At 34.6% G+C, this 24,936-nt stretch overlaps 4 protein-coding genes across 5 annotated transcripts in view; 1 reads left to right on the top strand and 3 right to left on the bottom strand.

Moving 5' to 3' along the window:
- LOC105233649 (uncharacterized) overlaps nt 1-10,115 on the bottom strand; it is a 175,400-nt gene extending 165,285 nt beyond the window's left edge. Inside the window, exons 1-2 of one of the 2 annotated variants that reach the window (XM_049446695.1) lie at nt 9,811-10,115; nt 1,169-2,146 (exon numbers count right to left, since the gene is read on the bottom strand). The gene's annotated coding sequence lies outside the window, so the exon portion shown is untranslated. Of the gene's footprint in view, nt 1-1,168; nt 2,147-9,810 lie in introns of those variants that run through there. The other variant, XM_049446696.1, reaches the window with a different exon arrangement.
- A 3,393-nt stretch (nt 10,116-13,508) lies between these two features.
- On the bottom strand, nt 13,509-16,020 carry LOC105233757 (uncharacterized). Its single transcript, XM_049453083.1, has 4 exons — nt 15,801-16,020; nt 14,740-15,725; nt 14,468-14,639; nt 13,509-14,409 (listed from the first exon to the last, which is right to left on the bottom strand). Exons 1-4 carry the CDS (start codon nt 15,924-15,926, stop codon nt 14,293-14,295), a joined length of 1,401 nt encoding a protein of 466 aa, XP_049309040.1. The 5' UTR covers nt 15,927-16,020; the 3' UTR covers nt 13,509-14,292.
- Nucleotides 16,021-16,314: 294 nt separating this feature from the next.
- On the top strand, nt 16,315-18,600 carry LOC105233756 (elongator complex protein 3). The gene is made up of 6 exons (XM_011215913.4): nt 16,315-16,472; nt 16,528-16,769; nt 16,839-17,486; nt 17,594-17,811; nt 17,908-18,274; nt 18,336-18,600. Exons 1-6 carry the CDS (start codon nt 16,451-16,453, stop codon nt 18,510-18,512), a joined length of 1,674 nt encoding a protein of 557 aa, XP_011214215.1. The 5' UTR covers nt 16,315-16,450; the 3' UTR covers nt 18,513-18,600.
- A 7-nt stretch (nt 18,601-18,607) lies between these two features.
- On the bottom strand, nt 18,608-22,013 carry LOC105233755 (solute carrier family 17 member 9). Its single transcript, XM_011215912.4, has 5 exons — nt 21,629-22,013; nt 20,138-20,309; nt 19,852-20,067; nt 19,184-19,793; nt 18,608-19,124 (listed from the first exon to the last, which is right to left on the bottom strand). Exons 1-5 carry the CDS (start codon nt 21,700-21,702, stop codon nt 18,877-18,879), a joined length of 1,320 nt encoding a protein of 439 aa, XP_011214214.2. The 5' UTR covers nt 21,703-22,013; the 3' UTR covers nt 18,608-18,876.
- Nucleotides 22,014-24,936: the final 2,923 nt, after the last annotated feature.

The following is a 24,936-nucleotide window of genomic DNA, read 5'->3' as shown; positions in this document are numbered from 1 at the left end:
ACTCATACGCTATGAGTAATTGTGGTACACCGTGACGTATGAGTAATAAAAATTATACATCATTTCGTATTGATACAATGGATGTTTCTGTACAGTAACCAATCACGATATATCTTATTACTCATACGTCACGGTGTACCATAATTGGTCATGGCGTATGAGTAACTTTTGTATAGTATATGTACAAAATATAAAATAAATTTAAAAAATTATTAAAAATAAATTAAAAAACGAAAATATAATTTTTAATTTGAATGAACGCGAAAAAATGTTTATTATAAAAATTATTTTTAATTAAAAAAATTAACAAAAATTAATTTAAAAAATTATTAAAAATAAATTTAAAATCGATGGGATCGAAAAAATGTTTATTATAAAAAGTTATTTTTAATTAAAAAAATTAATAAAAATTAATTTAAAAAATTATTAAAAATAAATTTAAAATCGAAAATATTATTTTTGACATATATATGCATATGTATGTACCCAAGTAAGATATTTTGTAAAATGATTTTAATTTAAAGTTTTATTTTAAACGAAATATAGCTAATTTCTTACATAGCGTAATTCGGTAATTCCATTTTAAATTCAAAATTATTACCTATAGGAGAAGCCTTCTTACATTCATATATAAAGTTACATGTTCCGAAGTCAGTTAAAATGAGTTCTTCGTCTTTATTGGTTATAGCTGAGTTTTCAACAGTGCACCAGGTTTTCTTTCTTTTCGCTGTTTGACGTCAAGCAGTCAAAATGAGTTAAATGAATAAAAATAAATAACATTCTAGGCCTCCCATGTTTAATCTGGTTAAGAAGAGCCTTGTAGCTGCGCAAGTGTTGCAGTAGCTGTGAAGTTTTCACAAAAGTACTTATTTGACTTTAGCAATTTTTACTATGAGTATTGAATTGTTAGAGGAATTCCTGAAAGAAACATTATTTCAGCTAATCAATTAAAATTTTGTCAGAATTTATCCATTTAAAGAGAGTATAAAAATAATAAGTTGAGTTAAGTGATTCTATAAAATTTTCAAAGTTTAAGCGTATCAAAAACCGATAACTGCTTAGAGATAACACAAATATAAAGATATATTGACTCTTTCATTGCAATATATAATATCACTAAATGTACATACATAAGATATGTGAATCAAGCTTAGTCTGCGCTCTCACCTTTTCTAATCCCCACTCAACGCATTTAATACGCAATTTCAATTGTTACGCCTTAGCTGTTTGTTATTGTAATTGTTGTTGCAGTGGTTTGGCTTACTTGTTTCACTCAAAATTCACACCGAATCGCGGCAAGTAAGTAAAATAGCATTTTGTTGTTGTTGTAGCGCGCTACTTATTTATATGTAAATATGTGGAAAACAAAAGCGATTCACACGCTACACAACCGCGCGGCATTCAAGCGCTAAACAACAACTCAGGCAGACAAAGAACGATGAGGCTGCTAATGAGCCTGCTGTTGAGGTTGAGGCTGATGTGAAGGTTGCTGCTGCTGCTTAGGCCTGCTGATAACCGCCTGTATGCTCAAAACTGTGTGCTTACGCACCGAGCACTGTCGGCTGCCAAGCAGTGCAGAACGAAGGTGAGCAGCGTGTGCTAATTTACAACAAAATCGTACGGCAGCAGTATTATCCTTCAATTATCCTTGCGTATTTCAAGCGGATTTCAAGTCGGATTAGTTGTTTTACAAATGCATAGACGTTCGTTATTGTTGTAATTTTTTTTTATTATTTTCTTTTTTTTATATTTTATAATTTATGATTTTCATATTTCAATGATTAACGGTAATACTAAAAATTATATACATTGCTACAACGAACCGAATTGCTGCCTATGTGCGTGTGTGTGTGTTGAAATTTCACTTATTTTTGCTTATTGGAAATTTCCAGCTGATTGAACCGTTCATCACTCATTGCACTTTCACTGTGTTGGGTTTGTTTATTAATTTTTAATTTTTGCAATTATGAACTCGTGTTTAATTTTTAATTCGCATTGGCTTTCTTTGTTTCTTTTTTCATTTTTCTTTTTTCATTTTTTTTTTGTTTTTATTATTATTATTGAATATTTTTTATGCTCACATTTTTCCTTTTAAATCAAGCAAGCGGCAGGTTTCGCTTCATTTTTATAGCACATCTGTGATTCCCTACATGTGGCATCTCATGAAAAATTGCAATAGCAAAAAAAAAATTTGCACAAAACCCCAAAAGTTAATCGCATATAACCTATTTATTCAGTTAAAATATAAATCTGCTGGTTAATCAGCACAATGATACTTCAAGTGTTGTTTATAAAATTAGCTTTCTTTATTATATCTGTATATACGCACACTCATACATATATAGCATCAGTTGTATACACATATAAATGAAATCTCATTATTGTGAAATGTTTTTATAAGCACGAAATGCTTTTAATTAGCTTTCTTGCTGTTTTTGTATTTGGTGGAATTTTCGTTTTTGCGTAAAAAAGCAAATTTTCTTACGATGGTGTCTCTCTCGGTGTATGTCAATCATAGGAAATATTCTAAGTACTTAAATGGTTGCACGGTAATTAAATATTTAAATCTTTTTCCATAGTAAATTTTTTAAAATATAGACAGATATGCTTCGTGGTATATTAGACACTATTACTTTATAAAACAAAGCTACACAGGATTGGGTGAAGAGTTTTTGCGATGAATTTCGGTACAAACAATACTCCATGCTCAGAGCTTACACAAATTGTTATTCGATTCATTATTATATGAGGTTTGGAAATTTTTTAATAAAAAAATTTTTTGAAAATAATATTATTTTTGATTTGAATGAACGTGATAAAATGTTAATTATAAAAGAAATTTAATTATTAAAAATTAATTAAAATCGAAATTATATTTTTAATTTGAATGAGCACGAAAATATGTTAATTATAAAATTTTTTTTAATTAAGAAAATTATTTAAAATAAAATAAAATTCGAGAATATGATTTTTATTTTTAATGAACGCGAAAAATTTCAGTTATAAAAAATTTCTTCAATTAAAATAGTTAATAAGAATTAATTTAAAAAATTACTAAAAATAAATTAAGAAACGAAAATATTATTTTTGATTTGAATGGATGCGAAAAGTTGTTAATTATAAAAAGTTATTATTTTTAATTTAAAAAATTATTAAAAATAAATTAAGAAACGAAAATATTATTTTTGATTTGAATGAACGCGAAAAAATTTTAATTATAAAAAATTATTTTTAGTTACAAAAATTAATAAAAATTAATTTAAAAAATTATTAAATATAAATGTAAAATCGAAAATATTATTTTTGACTTGAATGAACGCGAAAAAATGTTAATAATAAAAATAATATTGATTAGAAAAATTAATAAAAATTAATTATTAAAAATTAATTAAATTTAATTATTTTGATTTTAATGAACGAAAAAATATTTTTATAATGAAACAAATATTTTTCAATTCTTAATTATATGCTTTGAGAACAACTTTTATTTTTCAATCCGTTAATTGGAATTAAAATTTAAAAATAAAATAATCCCGTTTTTAGGTTTAAAATTTGTTAATGCATTATTTGCAACCTAGAATATAATTTATATAAAGTATATATGGTAAAGCTGCAACAACAGAAAAGTTCACATCAGATTTTGGACATTTTTCATATATTCTGTAGATGCGCCGTGGGAACTTTTTTGTTTATATTTTAAACTGCTAGGTGCCGCTGAACTTTAAATAGCCAAAAAAAGGAATTTTAAATGTGATCGAATCTATGTACATATATATGGATCACACCTTTATCACCTGATTTAAAATTTAAAATACCTACATGCGCTGCTGTCGTCATATTTCTAAAAACTTTTTTTATAACTAATTTTACACTTATTTGGATCACATATTCATTCTGTGGGTTAATATGGTCGACCTACAAATATATCCGATAGATGGCGCTTTTCTTCTTCATGAAAATCTTATTAACCTTATTAACCCTAAACAGGGTAAATTAAGCTTGCCAGAAAGCAAACGTCAGGGAATATGTAAAAATTAAAAAGTTTTCCATCCAAACACTTTATTCCGTTCATTGAGATTGTATGGCAGCTATATGCTACAGTTGTTCGAGAAAAAAGGACGTTTGCAAAATTTCAGATCGATATCTCAAAAACTGAGGAGACGGTTCGTGTATATGCAGACTAACAGCGTTAGATCGATTCAGCTTGTCATGATGTAAATGATCAGCATACTATCTCAATGAACGGTTTATTCCGTTTGTATGAAAAACATTTTTATTTAAAGAGATATCTTTACTAAACTTGCTATGGGTTATTGTTCGAGGCAACGATGCATTCAGATGAATCACTATGTTATATAGCTTCTAAATAATTTGACTGATTTAAATCAAGTGCTTGTAAGGAGATGTTTTCTTTTGCGAAGGATGTACCTTCGGTGCATCAAAGTTAACGTCAAGCATTTTTTAAGTATTCGAAAAATAATACAGAAGCAGAAAATATGTAATTAATATAATAATAATATAATCGATCATGGCCCGAATGGCTTCTGTGGTAAAGCGGTTCAGCGCGGTCTCCTTTGTAAAAAATTGTTCAGGAAAAAAATTTGTTGCTTTAATTAACAACTAAAGTAGAAATAAAAGGTTTTTTGCTCCATGTCTCAGTTTTCTATAAATACGCAATGATGTATGCTTTTTATTACTCATACGTCACGGTATACCACAATTGGTCATGGCGTATGAGTAACTTCAATAGATAGATATTTGATTAAATGAATTTAATTTGAAGATTTATTCGTATCAATTCCAGATACACTTAATTGCTTGCATAGCTTAACTGAGTAATTGCTTTTTAAATTTAAATTTTTTAAGGGTTTAAGGCAAAAGCCTGCTTTAGAGGCTTAAAAACATCGATTTTTTTTAGAAATTTTTTTCGGATTTGATTTGGGAGGAAAATAATTAATTGATTAAAGCGAAATTTCTAGGGTTTATAAAAAAAAAATTTTTTGGATACAAAATCTTTAATATTCTGCCTTTGGAAAGCAATTGCCCGATGCATCTCGCATGTGCATTTATCGGACGGCGGAAAGAGATTCATATTTTTTAATAACTTAACTTCTAGTTAAACTAAGAAAATACCAAAAAAATTAGTGTAAAATTTTATAAATTTCTTAAAAATTGAAAAAAGTGATTTTTGACCAAAAAAATTTCTTAGTTTTTTTTAGTTTAAATAAAAGGTAATTTAATGCTAAAGATAATAAATTTTGCCCCAATTCCATATGACGTTTAGTTTTTTTTCTATCCTGCCCGCCACATACAAAAAATAAAATAAAAATATTAAAAAATGTCTGAATTTTCGTTATGGTAATGTTTGCTTTTTCAAAATTATTTCTGTTCTATAGCATTGAGAAGCCTTCTTACATACTAAATAAATTAGTAAAATATATCAAAATCAATCAAAATTAATTAAACGAATACATAAATGGAAGTTAAAAAGACAAATAAACAAAACACAAAGTCATTAGAGAGCCATTCTTGTCGTCAGTAAGCTGTTTGCCCTCAAAAAGATGTATTTCTCTCTTGTTATATAGGCTCTTAGTGGAGGTTATATCAAGCGTGAAGCTCAAAAATCTCAATTGTTGAAGTTATTTGGTACATGACTAGTCAGAATTAACTTTGCTCTTATTTCGCCATCTAAGTGACCTAACTTGAATCAAATTTAAGCGGCTTAGCAGGTTTGTGCTGCTCCAGAAATGCCTCAACAGCATATGAAGGCTTAGACCAAGTGTAAGATTGTTTGGTATCATAAGAGATATGAAAAAGTTGTTTTCCGTTATATTTTAGATAAAATTGTAATACATTTTTTTATTTTTTATTTTTATTTTTTTTTTATTTTATTTTTTTTTTTATTTTATTTTTTTTTTATTTTATTTTTTTTTTTTATTCAATAAATTATGTTGCTGTCATATATATTTTGAAAATACTTTCTACAAAAAAAATATTAAAAGTGAATGAGTGCTATGAAACATACGACATTTGTAGGTGCCTTTAAGGAATGAATTAAAATTTTTTCATTTTTTTCAAATTTTTTTTTAATTTTTTCTATCGCTTCCATCTAGTGAACATACATTCTCTACCAAGGAAATTACTACGAAAAAACTAACTTTTACAAACTCATTCATATTGAAATTAAAGAGTATTTCTAATGCAAAAATATACAAAATGTATAAATAATCTCAGCACGTACAGAAATAACTTTGACCAAACCACATCACACATTTTTCAAACACATATGAACTCTGAACTTAATGCATCAATTAATAATTTGCCAATATGTGCACGTAAACACACATTTATAGCCATTCAAAAAATATGCATATATAGTTATGCATAGCCGAAAGGGACACGACGAGCATTTTGCTGAGCGAAATAAGAAATTTATTTATTTCAGTGCCATTTGCGTGTGTATAGGGGAGAGTAGTCTCGCCGCTGCTCTCACCCAGTTGAGAACTTTCTACCATTCCATGCATGTATGTGTGTGTATATGTAATGATATTCACCATAGCTACCACACCATGCAACGCACTGCATCCCGTTGACACCTCACCTTCTAAATGAAACTCTACCAGTTGATATCCTTTAAGCAACTCGCATGCAAATACACACACACACACAACTGCTTTCTTTTTGGTTTACATGTAAATGCGTGGGTGTGTAAGTATGAGTGCCAGCTTTTCAGTTGATTTAGTCGGAGCAGAGCACTCCACTGCATGCGTGGGATTGGGTTAACAGAGCGAGTTAATACTTCGTTGGCGGGGCGAGGAGCCACAAAGCTAGAGTTGTGTGTATGCAGACGGGTATAAGCTGTGCGCCAGAGCGGAAGCACACAGGTTGTGGTGAGGAAAACATGTGAGCAAAGCAGCACAGCTGTGCGTTTGAGAATTTGTTGTTGTTGTTGTTACTTTTTTTTGTAGAGGAGCTACACTTGAAAATTGATTTTTGCGGGTTTGATTTGAGGGAATTCTTTGATTTTTTGTTGGAAGCTGTTTGGGGGAAAAAAAATATTTTTTTGCGGTAAAAAAATGTTTTTTAAATAATTTGAGGTGGTTTTGTTTTATATAGTTTTGGTATATTTTTTATTTTTTATAAAATATTTTTTTTTCAATAAATAATTTTTTAATAAATTTTTTTTAATAAAATATTTTTATTTTTTATTTTTTTAAAAAAAAAACTAATTGTATAATTTTTTCTCTTACTTAAAATGTTTTTTATACTAAAATTAAAATTATATTTTTTTTTGAAGAAAAAAATATTTCTTAAAATACTTTAACGCGGTTTTGCTTTAGATTATTTTTATTACTTAATTCTTTTTTTTTGTAATTTTTTTTTAAATAATTTTTTCGCTTTTCTATAAAATAATTTTTTTTCATAAATTTTAGTCTTTTAATAAAATAATGTTTTTTGTTTAATCTTTTTTTTGTTGAAAAAAAATTGCATAATTTTTTCTCTTAATTAAAAAGTTTTTTATGCTAAAATTAAAATTAAAATTTTTTTAGAGATAAAAAATATTTTTTAAAATCATTTAAGGTGGTTTTGCTTTACATTGTTTTTATTCATTAATTATTTTTTTAATGAAAATTATTTTTAATAAAATATATTTTTTTTAATTTTTTGTTTTAATAAAATATTTTCTTTAATATGTTTTTTTTTGTAAATATTTTTTTTGGTAATATTTTTTTAATAAAATATTTTTTTTTAATTCCTTTTTTTTAAAATTTTATTTTTTTAATAAAACTTATTTTTTAATAAAACAAATTGTATCCTTTTTTCTCTATATTAAATTTTTTTACTAACATTTTTATTATTATTATACCCTGTAACAAACAGGGTGGCTTTGTTTATTATATGTATATGCAAATTATTCGTTCAGTTTTTGAGGTATCGATCTGAAATTATGCAAATGCCTGTTTCTCTTCAAGAAGCTGCTCATTTGTCGGAACCGCCCATATCGGATCACCCTAGCATCCAGCTCCCATACAAACTGAACGTTCAGAATCAAGTGCTTGTATGAAAAACTTCTTCATTTAACGAGCTATCTTCACAAAATTTGCCATGGGTTATTGTCTAAGGCAACGTTACAATCTCCCAACAAATTTTTGAGATCAGACTACTATAACATAATGCTGCCATACGAAGTGATCGGTCAAAATCCTGCCCTTTTATGGAAAACTTTTGCATTTGATGAGATATCATCCCAAAGTTTGGCACTTATGATTTTCTAAGGGAATGAAATGATGTCCGAAACAATTTTTCAGATAGGACTACTATAGCATATAGCTTTCTTACAAACTGATTTATCAAAATCAAGTTGTTGTTGAGAAAACTTTTTTATTTGACTATAAAACTTCACTAAATGTAGTACAGATTATTATCTGAGACAACGCTACAAACTCCGAATAAATTATTCAGATTGGACCACTATAACATATAGCTGCCATACAAACTGACCCAACAAACTCAAGTTCTTGTATAGAAAAATTTTTATTTGACCAACTATCTTCCTAAAATTTTGCATGGATAATTGCCTAAGACAAAGATACTATCTCCGAACAAATTGTTGAGATCGGATCACTATAACATATAGCTGCGGTATAAACTGACCGATCAAAATCAAAATAAAGGTATTTTTATGCTTTTTTAGCAATTAATTCGTAAATTTATTATTATTTATTACGTTTGTACATTAAAATTCATTAAATTATTCATTTTATCCGACTAAAATCATCACTCAACACTATTTCTTTACACTTGTTTTTGTTGCTATCAATTGATTCGAAATGCCGTTAGAAATCGAAAATCAATTTTTGCTCGCACCAAAACACTGCTCACTTTCTTGTTATGAATTTCACTTTCAAGCCGTTTGTTTTTGTAATTTTTCGCCTAAACGTTGGCAACCATTATTTGTTGGCTTTTAAATGTTGTTGCTGTTGTTGTTGTTTTATTCGCACTTGTTTCAGCCATTGAGGCTTTTATCCTTGAGTCGAGCAGTTGCCACAGGATGTTTAAATGCCCGCACAAACACCTACACAACAACCAAACACAGGCACACACACACACACCAACAAAAAAAACATGCACTAACGCATTTGTATGTATTTAGAGACATATGCACGCGAGCGCTTAGAAAACAACAACAAGCACATACAAACGAATACGCGCGCACACCGCTCGTTGCTCGTTGCCTAAATCGTATTCGCATTTACACTTGTCGCGCTGGCAATCGTACGCTCGCTTCGTCTGCGACTCGCATGCACGACGTGTGTGTGTGTTCGCGCGACTTCGTGTGTGCCGGTGGCGGCGGAGAGCTTTGCACCACTTAATGTCACAACGTTCGTACATTTCTTGCATTTGTTTTTGTAACACACACGCACGGACACACGCACGCACACACTTTGTTTTTGTTGTGCGCTTCCGTTCGTGCTTCAACCTTGCGCGCTTGTTCGTGCGTTTGGTGAAAATATTCGAGTGCGATTTTCACCTTTTCGTGCATATAACTGTATATACGTTTGTATGTGTGTGTATTGGCCAGCAACAACTATGCAATTGCGAAGTAACGGCACAATTGACGATTCACTTTTTCCAGACACACATTTTTCACGCACACACACACACACTCACGCATATACCTGCTCGCGCATACCTCGGATATGTATTTATTAGCGCTTCGTTAGTTTTTATTTTCCGCTATGCACTTTTTATTTAACGCACCGTTATATTTCCGATTTTTTTTTTCGCTAAAAACACATTTTCACCTACTTTTCAAGTATTTGTATTTTTGCTCATCAGCCTATTTTATACATATTTGCTTGTGTGTTTCGCACGCATCACCTTCCGCGCATTGCTACCCGTTGCAAATTCAAATTCGAACTGACTCGCTGAGCGCCAAGCTAACTGTATGGGGACCCATACGTGAGGCATATCATCCATGTGTGTGTATGTGTGGCTGTGTGAGCGCTCAAATGGCGCTGTTGCTTTTCACTTGATGCTGGACTTTTCCAGGGGAGCGCGTTCACACTCAAATACATACAAACGCAAGCGTGTCAAGCGGGAGCGTGAGAGTTTCGTGCGATTTTCCTCATCTCAATTGAGTAACTCACCTCTTGCCAGCTGTTTGTGTTGTTGCTTACAAAAGGCAAAAGCTTTTGAGGGAGCCACACAAATGTCACAGGTGTCCGACGAAACAGTGGTGGCTATGAAAATATGCCAGGAAAATGTATAATAATTAAAATATTAAATATACAAAGAATTTTTTTTTGAAAATATACAAAGAAAATATATAAAAATAATCATTTTTTTATGCAAACATTAATTTATATCAATATAATTTTTTTTTTCAATTTAAATTACCAAAAAAAAAATACTCGTATATAAAAAATAACGTATTTATTCTTGTATATCACTATAGGATTACATGGCGTATGAGTGACAAAAAAAATTATTAAAAATTAAAAAAAATTAATCAAATTAAATGAAAGTCAACTGCATCGCAGCTATAATACCCTATACAGGTTCATATCTTATAACATAAAAGTGAAAAAATGTTTTTTTTTGTTTTTGAACGGTCAGTTTGTATGGCAGCTATATGCTATAGTGGTCCGATCTGAACAATTTGTTCGGAGATTGTACCGCTGGCTTGGGCAATTATCCATCCCAAATTTCATGAAGATACCTCGTCAAATAAACAAGTGTTTCATACAAGCACTTGATTTCGATCGATCAGTTTGCATGGCAGCTATGTGCTATAGTGATCCGATCTGAACAATTTCTTCGTATATTTTGGCATTGCCTTTGACTATAATCTGTACCAAATTTCGTGATGATATCTTGTCAAATAAAAAAGTTTTCCATACAAGGAATTGAGTTTGATCGTTCAGTTTGTATGGCAGCTATATGTTATAGTAGTCCGATCTGAACAATTTGTTCGGAGATTGTACCGCTGGCTTGGGCAATTATCCATGCCAAATTTCATGAAGATACCTCGTCAAATAAGCAAGTTTCATATACAAGAACTTGAGTTTGATCGTCAAGTTTGTATGGCAGCTATATGCTATAGTGATCCGATCTGAACAATTTCTTCGTATATTTTGGCATTACCTTGGACTATAATCTGTGTCAAATTTCGTAATGATATCTTGTCAAATAAATAAGTTTTCCATACAAGGAATTGAGTTTGATCGTTTACTTTGTATGGCAGCTATATGTTATAGTTGTCCGATATCGGCGGTTCCGACAAATGACCAGCTTTTTGTAGAAGAAAGAACGTGTGCAAAGTTTCAGATTGATATCTCATAAACTGAGGGATTAGTTCCCATATATACAGATAGGCTGACAGACGGACGGCTAGAAAGACGTGACTAAGTCAACTCAGTTTGTCATGCTGAGCCATACTTTTTAGGGTATCCGACTTCCTTTGGAGTTTAAAAACTGCGTGCAACCTTAACTTACCCTGTTCAGGGTTTAAGAAATGGGTTGCGCTAAACTAAACTGTTTGCTAAATATTAAAAGTCTTTAAAATTTAAATATTGTTAAAAGTCATTGTTACCCGCAAGTTCTTTGGGGTTCAATTTACAGAACATTTGAAAAGTTAGATTGTTCCTCTTTATTGGCGTTATCAGGTTATAGCCAAGTTTATAAGGCCGCGCCAGCCGTTCTTCCTTTTAACTATTTTGCGCTGATTGAAAATTCCAAGCGTAGCCTGGTCCTTCTCCATCTGGTCTTTCTAACGGAATTAAAGTCTTCCTTTTCCTCGGCTACCTCGGCGGGTACTGCCTCAAATACTCTCAAAACTGGAGTATTTTTATCCATTTGGACGACATGACTTTGCCAGCAAGCCGCCTATTTGATACCAGGAGCTATTTCGTCTTGCCCCCGTTCACCTTCGCTTTTTTGTCCAACATGGAGAAATGAGAACTGGTTGTTAGGGCCAATGATATCGATATCTTCGGCGTACGCCAGCATTTGTACAATCTTATAGAAGATCTATTCAGTTCTGGATCTTCAATTTTTTTCTCCATCAGTAGATTGAAGAAGTCACACTATAGTGCCTTGTCTGAAACCTCGTTTAAGTATCGAAATTCAAACTGAAAATCTTTGCGATGACAATCACTAATCACCTGGGCAAGTTCCACGTGCCACTGGTCCTCATCCTCGCCGTCTTCTGCGCTGCCATTCTTGAGGTTATTTAGTCCTTGTACGCAAGTCTTCATGCCACTGACTTCCAGGATCTCAGTAATCGCAGCCTGCTTTAATCTGCTTACGCAGGGGTGTGTGGCATCCTCATCCATCAGCATTTTTTCATTGCTCCGCTCTCAGTGGACACCTCATGACCACTTTACTGAACCTGTAGTTCTATACAAAGGTTTAGCTTCAATTCGGAGTTCTCGACCTTGTTACTCTCGTTCTGGTTCTTTATGATCCCGAGAGTATACTTTTAGGGCTTCCCTGTGCATCTATGGAGAAACACCGTCATGATGTGCATGGGCGGAATGTCATCTCCCCGTTTTGCTCAGAGGACGGGGCCTTCCCAGCCAACCAGCTTAAAGCGATCTCCCTCAGACAGATACTAAACCACCTTTTGCCCTTGCAGCTCACCTGGAGCATACCCCTTCTAAAATTGACCCCGTGAAAGGACACTACGTACCCAGACCCTTTGAATACCTCTTCTAAGAGGAGATCCTGGAGCAAGGTAAGCGTCTCCGCTGTGTGGTTGAGAGTCAGCTCAGCAATTTGGTTGCTTTTGAGAGGATCCTTATATTTGCGCCGTCCATCCTCTACTCGGGCTGGATTTGGTGCGTAGACTTTGCCTCCGGCCGACTGCGCGTTGTTGCCTCTCAGCAATTTAGAGCTGGGAAGAGCTGGGGAGAAACCGTTTCGCGGTTTGGGTTGTCAAAGGTTCTACCTCTTCGCTACCTCACCTAAAGGTCGTGGTTGTGTTAACTGGGTAACGGCTCAAAGCCTTGCTACCTCGTGTGCCAATGTTTCTTCGGTGAAGGGGAGACACTAATGCTTCTAACCCTTTTTCGCCCTAGTACTTCTGCTACCCTAAGAGTCTTCCCCTACTGGAAGTGCCGCAGATTCCACTTCAGGCTGGCACCGCTCATGCCCTTCTTGCGAGGATCATCATGTCCGCTGCGTTTGCCGGTTGGAGGTAGAGATGGAAGTCGGGATTTCTCTGTTCCTCTTCCTTCTTCGGAATCCGCCCGATGTGAGTTCCCCGAACCTGAGCAGCTGAGCCCGCTCATTAACCAAACAATTATGAGAACACTAGTGGTATAGTGTTGTTCTGAAATAAATTTGAAGTATGCTACAGAGTTGACAGTTCTTGGCCGTATAAAAATCCTGCTTCGGCTACGAAGACCCGACTGTCGTGGGAACGGTGGCTGCTAAGTCTTTACCTTTGAATCTTTCACACAAATAAAATAAAAACGCAAACTTTTTAGAACAAAATAATGTTATTAGAATTAAATATTTATGTCTGTATATATGCATGTATGTATGTATGTATTTATGTAAGTCTCACAACTATATCACTACTTTTATTTCTTGCTAATAAAGAAACATACATAACTATTATATGTAGAGTCTTATTAGCAAACTTAGAAATACTTTTTCTTTTTAAATACATGTATTTATATACATACGCATGTACATATGTATATATTTTGATTTTTTTGTTTTTCATTAAAAATATAGTTTTTATAAATTGTTAGCCATAGTTTACACATGTGCATACAAATTTATGTTACATTATTAAATACTTATATATATAACTGTTTTGGGGTTATATAATGCATTACTAAATATTAATATAGTGTGCAAAAGTTATGTGGTGGTTTTGCTTTATGTTAGCTGGTAAAAATTCTAGGCGTATTTATTGCTAATTTAATTAATCGAGTCAGTAGTAATTTGTTATAAATAATTATATAACAAACAAGTATGAGAAATTCTGAAAAAATTGATTTTTTTATATAGAAAATCAATTTCTAAAATCCAGTATAACTGTAGACCATTTTCGTGGCGTCCATTTTGTCATGTATACGGATATACGGCACAACCAAAGCTAGAACATATGCATACATGTGTGTATGTACATATGTTGTAATAAATAAATAAACTAAATTGAAGGAATTCTTTGTGCTCAAAATAAATAAAATTAAACAATTCATAAATGCTGCATAACTAGCAACTCATTAACTTGGTATGCTTAGTAAAATTAAATAATCTTGAATGTACGCCCACTTAAGAGGGTGGCATTAACTCAAACATGGCATATTTCCAAGTCCACGAGCGCGCCAAGTTCTCAAAACGTGCACGATTGTGTTCATACATGTAGCCAAGTTCCGGTTCCATGCATACCTGTTGTGAGTAAACTTAATATATTACAGTTATATTATTTATTTATTATGTTGCATACCTCTGTATATGGATCTGTGAGCAAACTTTGCACTGATAGCAGAATTTTGGAAACATTCAGAGCTAGTGACCAGTTATGTTGGAAAATATCAATGCCAACATCACCATGACGTGAGACATTAGGATGTAGAATCTTTGTTAGAAAGCGTACAGTGGGTGGTATCATTGGATAACTAAACAATGGATGAGTTAAAAAAGGGTAAAATTAAATGAAAAACAGAAAAAAAAAACTTTATATAAAAAGAAAAAATATTAATATATACCAGAGCTTACCGTTCAGGGAAGAATATGTACAGAAAGAACTTGCCACCTTCATAAGGACTGCCTGCCGGACCCAAAATGCTTGCTTGCCAATATGTGTTTTGTTTATCAAGCGGTATCGCATCAATACCCTCTGTTGCATGGCTATTCAATTGATGCGCATCGTTGCGTAGGAAGTTCATACGTATCGCATTTTGGCGTGCGCGTGGTGGCGACTTCAAAGCCATCTGCAGCAAGCATGTACGACAGAAGCACGAATTCATTAATGCACTATATAATTTCAGCCAATTCGGCACATCAACAATGCACTGAAAGAGTGGCCAGCGCTCTTTCAAGTAACGCATCCACATCATTTGTGATGTGTTCTGCTCCAAAATGCTGCGCCATTGTTTACACACTTCACTCGCCTTCCACATGGACATATCGTCCAGGTAGGAGAATATTATTACCATAATTTCAACAGGCAACATTAGTATATTGTTTGGTGCTGCTACCGGCGCCACCATTTCACCAGCATTTGCACGTCTTTCACTTAATAATTCAAGAAAATCGGGCAATGAACGTGGCGCCAACGGACGTGGACGATGTATCGGCAGCAACACCATATTTCCACGTTCACCCTCGCGTTCTAACGAACGTCGCGGTTCATTAACTGCTGCTAACGGTGCCACATTGTCAACCTGCATTTCATGTGCAGCGTTAACAGGTACATTACGCACCACTGCGTCTAGCATACCGACACCTTCTTCGTCGTCCACATCATCTTCCACAACGTCGTCGACATCATCTTCGTCATCGTCGTCTTCATCTTCGTCGACTTCTTGTTTGTCTTTAAATGGTGGCTCATCGTTGCCAGAGTCCTCGTCATCTGAAATCGTAGTCTCCAACTCTTCTTCGGCGGCTTGTGTATTGTAAAGAAAAGCGTGACAAGTGCCGCAAAGTGGCTCATCAAAATTTGGTCCATAATAACCATTACAAACCCAACAAGCGCTGCTACACTATAAGCATTGTGGCAAAATATATGTATATTATTAAACAAGGTTTTTTTTAATAATATTATTTATATGGCGTACTGAAAATGAAAAAGTCTCCTCTTGCGCTGCTTCTTCCAACTCCTCGTCATCGTCATTGTCGCTCTCATTAAGCTGTTCCAACATCTTTTGTTGTTCTAATTGCTGTTTTGAGAGGCACGTCGCCATTATAAACACAAATTGTTTTTCGGTATTTTAAATAATTTGTTGATTTTTGCCGATAAAAATAATACAACAAACGCACAGAAACAAACTAATTTTGCGACTGGTGTCAGCTGTTAATGATGCAGTGTTGTAATGTAATGATGCAGTGTTGTAATGTAATCGTATAAATAACAGTAGTGTTAAAAAGTAAAAACAATTTTTTTTTTAATTTTTTGTTGATTAATTAAAATTATTTTGCATTATTTTTACGCTTGGTAATAAAAAAATGAAACACAATGATTAAGTACAGTTTTTAATGAAATAATTAATAACTATAAACATCACATACAAATCGCTTAAGGTAGTTGGCAATTCAATATAACAGAATTTGACCGGTTGAGAGTGTTTGGCAACTCAACATAGAACATGTGTGTAATTTGACATTACTGCTTGTTTTCTTTATGTGATATGCAATTAAAAATTGTGTGGCTGTAAACCAAGTGAAATTTATTCGTAATTTAACTGTTATTAATTATATTAATACCGCAATGAAGCCAAAAAAGAAGTTGGGTAAGTAGTAAAATACTTTTCCTAAAATTTTTCACCAAGTTTGTTTGCTTTTCAGGAGTAGGTTTGAGCCGCGAGGAGCGCAGTGTCATAGTCATTGGTGAAATCATACAGGAATTGTTGAAAGCACATGAAGAGAAAAAAGATGTAAATTTGAATCGTCTAAAAGCACGTATTTCCTCAAAATATGGATTGGAAAGTTCGCCACGTCTAGTAGACATAATTGCCGCTGTTCCCCAGGAGGCAAAGAAAATCTTGCTGCCAAAACTACGCGCTAAACCCATACGTACAGCCAGTGGTGTGAGTTATTAGAGCCTACGGTTAATATACTATGGGTTAACAAATAAGTTATATACGTTTCATTTATAGATCGCTGTAGTAGCCGTCATGTGCAAGCCGCATCGCTGTCCTCACATAAATATGACTGGTAACATATGTGTATACTGTCCCGGCGGACCGGATAGTGATTTTGAATATTCAACCCAATCATACACCGGTTATGAGCCAACATCTATGCGCGCTATACGTGCACGTTACAATCCGTTTTTACAAACACGTCATCGTGTTGAACAATTAAAGCAACTTGGACATTCTGTAGATAAAGTGGAATTTATTGTAATGGGCGGCACATTTATGAGTTTGGATGAAAAGTATCGCAACGACTTCATAATGAAACTGCATGATGCACTCAGTGGACACACCAGTCGTGATCTTAAGGAAGCTGTGCGCTATTCAGAGATTTCACACACTAAATGCATTGGTATTACCATTGAAACGCGACCGGATTATTGTCTTAAACGTCATATTACCGACATGTTGAATTACGGTTGCACACGTTTGGAAATAGGCGTACAATCTGTGTATGAGGATGTAGCACGCGATACAAATCGTGGCCACACCGTAAAAGCAGTGTGCGAAAGTTTCAAATTGGGCAAGGATTCGGGTTATAAAATTGTGGCGCATATGATGCCAGATCTGCCAAATGTAGACTTTGAACGTGATCTGGAGCAGTTTATTGTGAGTGCATTTATTTTTTCTTTGGATTTATTTTTTGGTTTTTTTTTTATTTTATTATTATTATTTTTTTTTTTGTAATAATTGTATTTTTATTTATTTATATTTAGGAGTATTTTGAAAATCCAGCCTTCCGCTCAGATGGCTTAAAAATTTACCCAACACTGGTTATACGCGGTACCGGTCTGTATGAGTTGTGGAAGACTGGTCGCTATAAGTCGTATCCACCATCGATGTTGGTAGATCTAGTGGCAAAGATATTGGCTTTGGTGCCGCCATGGACGCGCGTCTATCGTGTACAACGCGATATACCAATGCCTCTTGTGAGGTAAGCTAAACAACAAATAACTAGACAGAACCATTAAATTTGTAACTCCTCCGCTACAACAACAATAACAACATTGAATTTATATAAATTTTACAGTTCCGGTGTGGAGCACGGCAATTTGCGTGAATTGGCGCTAGCGCGTATGAAGGATTGGGGTACTGAGTGTCGTGACGTGCGCACACGTGAAGTTGGTATACAAGAAATACACAATAAAGTGCGTCCATATGAAATCGAATTGATACGCCGTGACTACTATGCCAACGGTGGCTGGGAGACTTTCCTCTCATACGAAGATCCGGAACAGGATATACTTGTGGGTTTGTTGCGCCTGCGCAAATGCTCACCAGATACGTTCCAAAAGGAATTAACTGAAGTGGGACAATGTTCTATAGTGCGCGAATTGCATGTCTATGGCTCGGTGGTGCCCGTAAGTTCAAGAGATCCCACTAAGTTCCAGCATCAGGTTAGTAGAAAATTTCGAATATAATAATTATCTTATAAATATTGCTGAGCACGTTTTTTAGGGTTTTGGCATGTTGTTGATGGAAGAGGCAGAACGTATAGCAAAGGAGGAGCATGGTAGCGTGAAGTTGGCTGTTATATCTGGTGTGGGCACACGCGCTTATTATCGCAAACTGGGCTATGAATTAGACGGTCCTTATATGTCCAAATTGTTGCCGGATGAGGAATGGATTGTGTAATTATTTTCTTTAATTTTCAGTAACTTGTCCTAAAAGACGTTAAACTTGCTAAACACATTTTTTAATAAAGTGCTACCAAACAAACAAAGCGACTGTGTTTTTTTTCTTATTATTTATATTTTGCATATCACGCTTAAATATTTTAAATATGTGCTACTTATAAATATTTTTCTTACAGAAATTGTAAACCACAAGAACAAATAAATAAAATGATTACAAGGAACTACCAAAAGCCGTTCATCAAGTCGAATGAGTGTTGTGTACTCTACAAATAAGTATGTACAAATATATTTGGAATCAATAGTCAGTACTTCGAAATGTGTGCATGCCTAGAGGGTGTGTAGAGAATTGCACGCAACAAAAATCACACAATAGCCTCAGCCGAGCCTAATACCATGAACACTGTCCAGCCAACTAAATTAATAGCTGCCGCAGTGCTAAAAACGATTGGCCAACTTTGTGTTATCTCCAGAATGTGTCCAGCCAGGTAGACACCTAAAAATCCAGGCACGGCGCCGACCGTGTTCATCAAGCCAAAAACACTGCCGGAATGCGAAGGCGCCAAATCTTGTGGATTCACAGTGACAGCATTATTGTGGAAGCCAGTGCCACCTACAAAACAAAAAAAAATATAAAAAACAATTCAATTAACTGACAGCTGACTGACTTACCAATTATAACGGTCATGCAAATGAGTGCTGTGTGAAAATCGCTTGTGCGCGCCATAATGAATAGCGCCAGATTCTGTGATGCAAAACAGCAGCTTTGTATGATCTTACGCACCGACGAAGTAGACCACTCACGTGCCAATAAACGTCCGGTTAAATATCGTGCAAACAACGTGCATGGCGGCAAAGCAAGCCATGGTATCATATTCACCACCCACACTTTGGCATGCGGAAATCCATCGTGGAAATACGTGGGCAGCCATGAGAGCAGCACAAAAAAGCAATTCATCTCACAGGCATGCGTGAGCACACAAGCCCAGAATGAGAGCTTTCTAAAATAACGCAGCCACGGCACATTGTCCGGTATTTGCTTATTGGCACACAGGCGCGACGGCACCGATACGTTTATAATGCGGCCACGTTCACCTGCCATGGTATAGTAGCGCAGCATTAATGCCCAGGATATGCCCAAAAAACCAATTACGCGAAATACATACGGCCAACCGAAGTAGTCCAGCACAAATGAGCCCAAACTGCCGGTCAGCAGTGTGCCCAGCGCTGAGCCGGCAGTGAGTAGGCCAAAGAAACTTGTGCGTTCATTCGAGCAAAGATTCTAAAAACAATTATGGAATTATAGCACAAAATAAACTATCATAAAGTTCGACACTTACTTGACTCGTCAGGCTAATCATGCTTGGAAAGTGCACACCTTGGAATGCGCCATTTATAATACGTATAGTGACAATAAACGGAATGGAATATGCCTTAATCGCCGTTGAACTCCATATAATATTTGGCATAAAGAATGTAATCAACGACCAGCCAATGGCAGCGAAAAGTATAACACGTTGACCGCCAAAACGATCACTAAAATAGCCACCCACCACCTGTAAACAACAATTAGGTAAGTCGAGTTAAAGATTTTTTTTCTAATTATTATTTGCATGTGCAAAACACCTGTGTCAATGTGTAGCCCCAGAAGAATGAACTGAGCACAGTACCCGAGTCGGTTTTGCTCCATTTTTGTTCTGCTGCAACAGCGGGTATTAGTAAAGGCATTGACGTGCGCGTAGAATACAGCATTAAAGTGCCTGTGATGAGTGTGAGGAACCATACGCGTTTTTCATGGCTGTAAATATATAATATTGTTTAACATATTGTGCAAATTTTCTGTATGAGATTTTAAGGAATTGCTGGGGAATGTTTAGTTAAGTATCCCATTTTGAAGAGGTTTTGCGCAAAGGGGGAGGGGGCCCTCATTTGAAAGGTAATGAATGGAACTTTTGAATAATAGCACCCTTCCCCCCCTAGGACCACGGGGGGCTCTAGGGCAGCCTCCTGAAAATGGTGTAAAATCGTAGTTTTTCCATACAATTTTCACTAATTATAAAATTTGTGTATTTTTACGCATAGAGTGACTCTATGTTTATTATTTTTATTATTTCAAAGAATTAAAATGGAAATCCACTTTATTTAAATAATAAAAACACTGAAAATTAAAAATTGTATATGCATCGGTAATAATGCATACAAGTAGTTGAAGTACCGAGATAACCCAACCAACCATTTATACAAGACCCCCTAAATAATAAAATTGGGTTTTCATCGCGCGATCTTTTTTTTTCAAATTTTGAATATATTTTCAGCATAATATACTACATTGAAACAAGCGCCGCAGGCGAAAATTTGGAATAAAAAATCGCGCGATTTTTTATTCCAAATTTTCATTATATTTTCAGTATATTACATCGAAACAAGCGCCGCAGGCGAAAATTTGGAATAAAAAATCGCGCGATTTTTTATTCCAAATTTTCATTATATTTTCAGTATATTACATCGAAACAAGCGCCGCAGGCGAAAATTTGGAATAAAAAATCGCGCGATTTTTTATTCCAAATTTTCGTTATATTTTCAGTATAATATATTACATTGAAACAACCGCCGCAGTATATAAGGCCTACCATTTTGATTCGTTGGGTTATTACTATCTTCCTTTTGTGCTTATTTTCTTCGTCGTTTGACAGTTCATATTCAGTAATTTTGCTTACATTTCAAGGAACAGTATAAGACGTAATTGAAAGCTGTTTTATTTATTAAATTGTACATATAATTGCAACTTAAAATTCATAATTTATCATTAATTCAATTAAATATATTTCAAAGAATGTGTGTGTGTTAAATTGGTTAAATTTTTCGCAAGCAGTGCAACAAAAACTTCAAAAGAAGAGAGCCATTTTTTGAGAAGATGTGAAAATGTGCGTTTTTTGCTTACTTATATCTAAAAAACAAATTAACATTTAACAATAAATTTACATTTAAATAAAAGTTTAATTCATTGGCTATCCGTGCTATATAAATTTAAAAAAATCCGTGCACGCATTTAAGAGAAATAAGCAGCGAAAATGGGATACTTAACTAAACCCAAGCCGAATTGCTTTATGTACGTACCGTGTCCATGCATTTTGACTGTCCACAAGTTCTCCTCGCAAAAGTGAATATTTAAGTTTCTCATCCATACTCATTTTTATTCTTATTTGTTTTGTTTTTTTCTTTATGCTGCACTTGTGCGTTGTTTTTGTTTATTCAGTCGTAACTAATAATCCACGTAGTAAAACTTTTCTGCCTTGCGTACACTTATGATTCTATAATCATTTTCTTAGCAATATATTTAAATCTCATATATTCAATACTTTTGCAGTTACACCTTATCTTATCTGTGCGCTTCCATTGACAACAATATTATTTATATTCTTTTTCTATTGAATTATTTTTCTATTAAAGATAAACGCCACGAAAAACTATTATTTGTACCGCACCGCCACTCAAGTAAAACAAATACAATAAGCAATCAGCTGTTTGTATGATGTGTTCACGGTGAGTGGAAAAGCAGGCATTCACAATAGTTAAAAATATATTTGTACTGATATTCGCTGCTTGTGTCTAGGGTATATGTTAAGTTAGGTTAGGTTAGATGGCTGGTCGATGATCACAGGGGACTGGTGTATGTATGTAGTACTCTGTGAAGCCGTAAGAACTCCTGTGTTCGGACTTACAGATTACGCTTAATAGCCAATACAAATTTGCATAGGCTCTTAATTTCAACTCGCCCAGTTCAGAGATATGTATGTATGTACATATGTCTGAAGGTATGAGCTTTCAAGTGTTTAAGTTTTGACCTCCCAAACGCGGGACAGTTAAGAAGGAAGTGTTGTTTCCACCTCATCTCTACAAACGGCATCTGGTAAAATCCCAACTTTACAGTATGAACGTCAATAAGGCAATGTCTTGTTATAAGCCCACAAGTAGGAACAGGCTAGAACAGGGGATACGGAAGCATCGACCCGCTCCCATTCTACCGTAAGCGGTTCTAGGGTGCCTTTCCTTGTCAGCTTATCAGCTTTATAATTTCCTGCGATTCCGCTATGACCCGGCACCCATACCAGTGTTATTACAAAGACACTCGATGCTATTGATAGCGAGGTTAGGTACTCCTTGACCAACCGTTAATGCACTGGGCTAGTATCGCCGCACTGCTATTTAGGTGGGGGGTGACCTCTCTGAAAGAGTCTGCACTGCGAAGCAGTAAATCTAGTACTACTTTAATCGCTGCAACCTTAGCTTGGAACACTGCAATAGTTAAGTAGTCTGAAGCTGGAGATGATAGAGAGCTCCTGGCAGTGATCCCTTCCACCAACCTTCCCCCAGCCTTTGACCTATCCGTAAAGAAGCACACTGCTCTTCCTCTCCAACGGCTTCTTCCCACTCATAGCTTCCTCGTCGGAATTGGACAGAGAAGGAGCCGCCAGAGTTCGGTTTAGCGATCCCGTGGTCTAGATGGTCCGGTATGAAGCCAAAGTGTGTGAGGATATCCGAGTGATAAGATACGCGTTCTGTTAAAAACCCAGATTATCTATGTACGTTGGATAACCACTTTCAAATTCCGTTACCAACTGTATTCTAAAGACTTTGAGTAATTCGAGCTACTTCCACAATTTTTCATTTAATAATTAACGCCTCAGCTGATTTACGCCAATTTCCGTTCTTCAGACGATATTCATCTTGGCGCCAGGTTTTATGGTGCTGAAAACCATGCGATATCATACGTGAGGTTTATACAAACACTTCATGCTCTGGTAACATTTTCTACTTGCCTTTCATTATGTGAAATGAAGGGTATCAAAACTAAGAGAAAATCTTATAAAATTTGTATGCGAATTCCATAAATACAATTGAGATATAGATCTATTAGTATTAGAACTCGAAACATATTATTTTAAAACAGACTATAGATCGAAAAATTAAGATTTCTGATATTCGAATTTGGGGTAACATAGCTTAGGTGTGATGAATGGCGTACGTCTAATTAATCGGTATCGAAACGAACCGAAGCTGTTCTCTCAAATAATTCCGTAATAAGCTATACTCGTACAATTTCCCGAACAACAGACCAGTGACCAGTTAGTATTCCCATCATGGACAATAGGTATAGCTCGGTCGTATTATACAAGTATATACAGAACCTAATGACCGAAGCAAAAATTATCCTCATTTTTGAGGACTGTTTACGGATCCTTTTATGGATATTCGTTTTAAGCCTTTACGATCGGAAGAAAGAACTTATTTTCCGAAGAATTTCTAAAACTTTTACTTCTGCTGAAGACTTTCTCATTCATTCGAAAACTAAATTTAAAGTGCCGAAAAATACAATTAAAGGAAACAACTTCGAGCAGCCTGAGAAAACACACGCACTTCCGTCCATTAATTTAATGCCTCACAGACGCGAGAATTTTAACACTAAAATGAAATAAAATTTAATTACCAAAACATAATCAATAATGGTGATGTAGCTGGTAAAGTTTTTATTACAATTAATGAATATTTTATGAGTGAGTAGCGGTAATTAAAAATAGCGGAACGACTGATTACTTCTCTATAAAATCAACATGCCACAACATATTGGTTGACGGCGCGAGAAATATTCATGGATCAGCTGCAACCAGTGATCCGCCACAAGATGCATTTACAGTAGTGGAGGGAATGTTAGCAATTATGCTTGGATAGACAAAATGGACTTTTCGAAATGAATATGCGTTGGGAACATAACTGCCTTAGCTGATTGGGTTGATTGCGCTCCAACCAAGTTCTTTTTAGACCCAGTTGTGAAGACTAAAAACTAAGACGGCGCATTTTTGTGGAATTTTTGGAATGATCTAACGAATATACATATATCCCAGGAATGCCTATAATAGATGAAAGCTATGGCCACCACAATTTTTGATGCTATTTATTATTTCCAACATTGATTTCTTAACGAAAACCTTTGTGAGTTTTTCTGCCCTTTAAAAATATCTCATAAAACCCTATGAGGCCATACAAAACGGACTAACCATCTCTTAGTCGGATATAAAAGAGAATTCATGACAAGTACTAGCTCGGCTAAATATGATGCGTGGGAACAATTTAAAGTATAATTCCTGCAATTTATCTATCAAAATTTTTCTCTCATAGATCCTTCTCCATCTCTCACTCCTCTAGCGTGTTTTCATTGTTGGTGGTCGAGTTGCGCTTTCTACTCCCGGGACAATCTTCCCGAACCTTTCGTATAATATATATAATATATCCTCGAACGACTTATTTGTTTAGTTGTCGTCCTTGCCAAAGTTTGGGATCTTTAGCACCCTCAAAACTTCCGTTGGCACATCAGAATTTTGACTTCTGAGAAGCCGCAACTCATCCTCCGGTTTTACCCTGCGATG

The sequence above is a fragment of the Bactrocera dorsalis genome, chromosome 1, assembly GCF_023373825.1.
Source record: "Bactrocera dorsalis isolate Fly_Bdor chromosome 1, ASM2337382v1, whole genome shotgun sequence".
NCBI lineage: Eukaryota > Metazoa > Arthropoda > Insecta > Diptera > Tephritidae > Bactrocera > Bactrocera dorsalis.
This window is presented reverse-complemented; position numbering and strand designations above follow the sequence as displayed.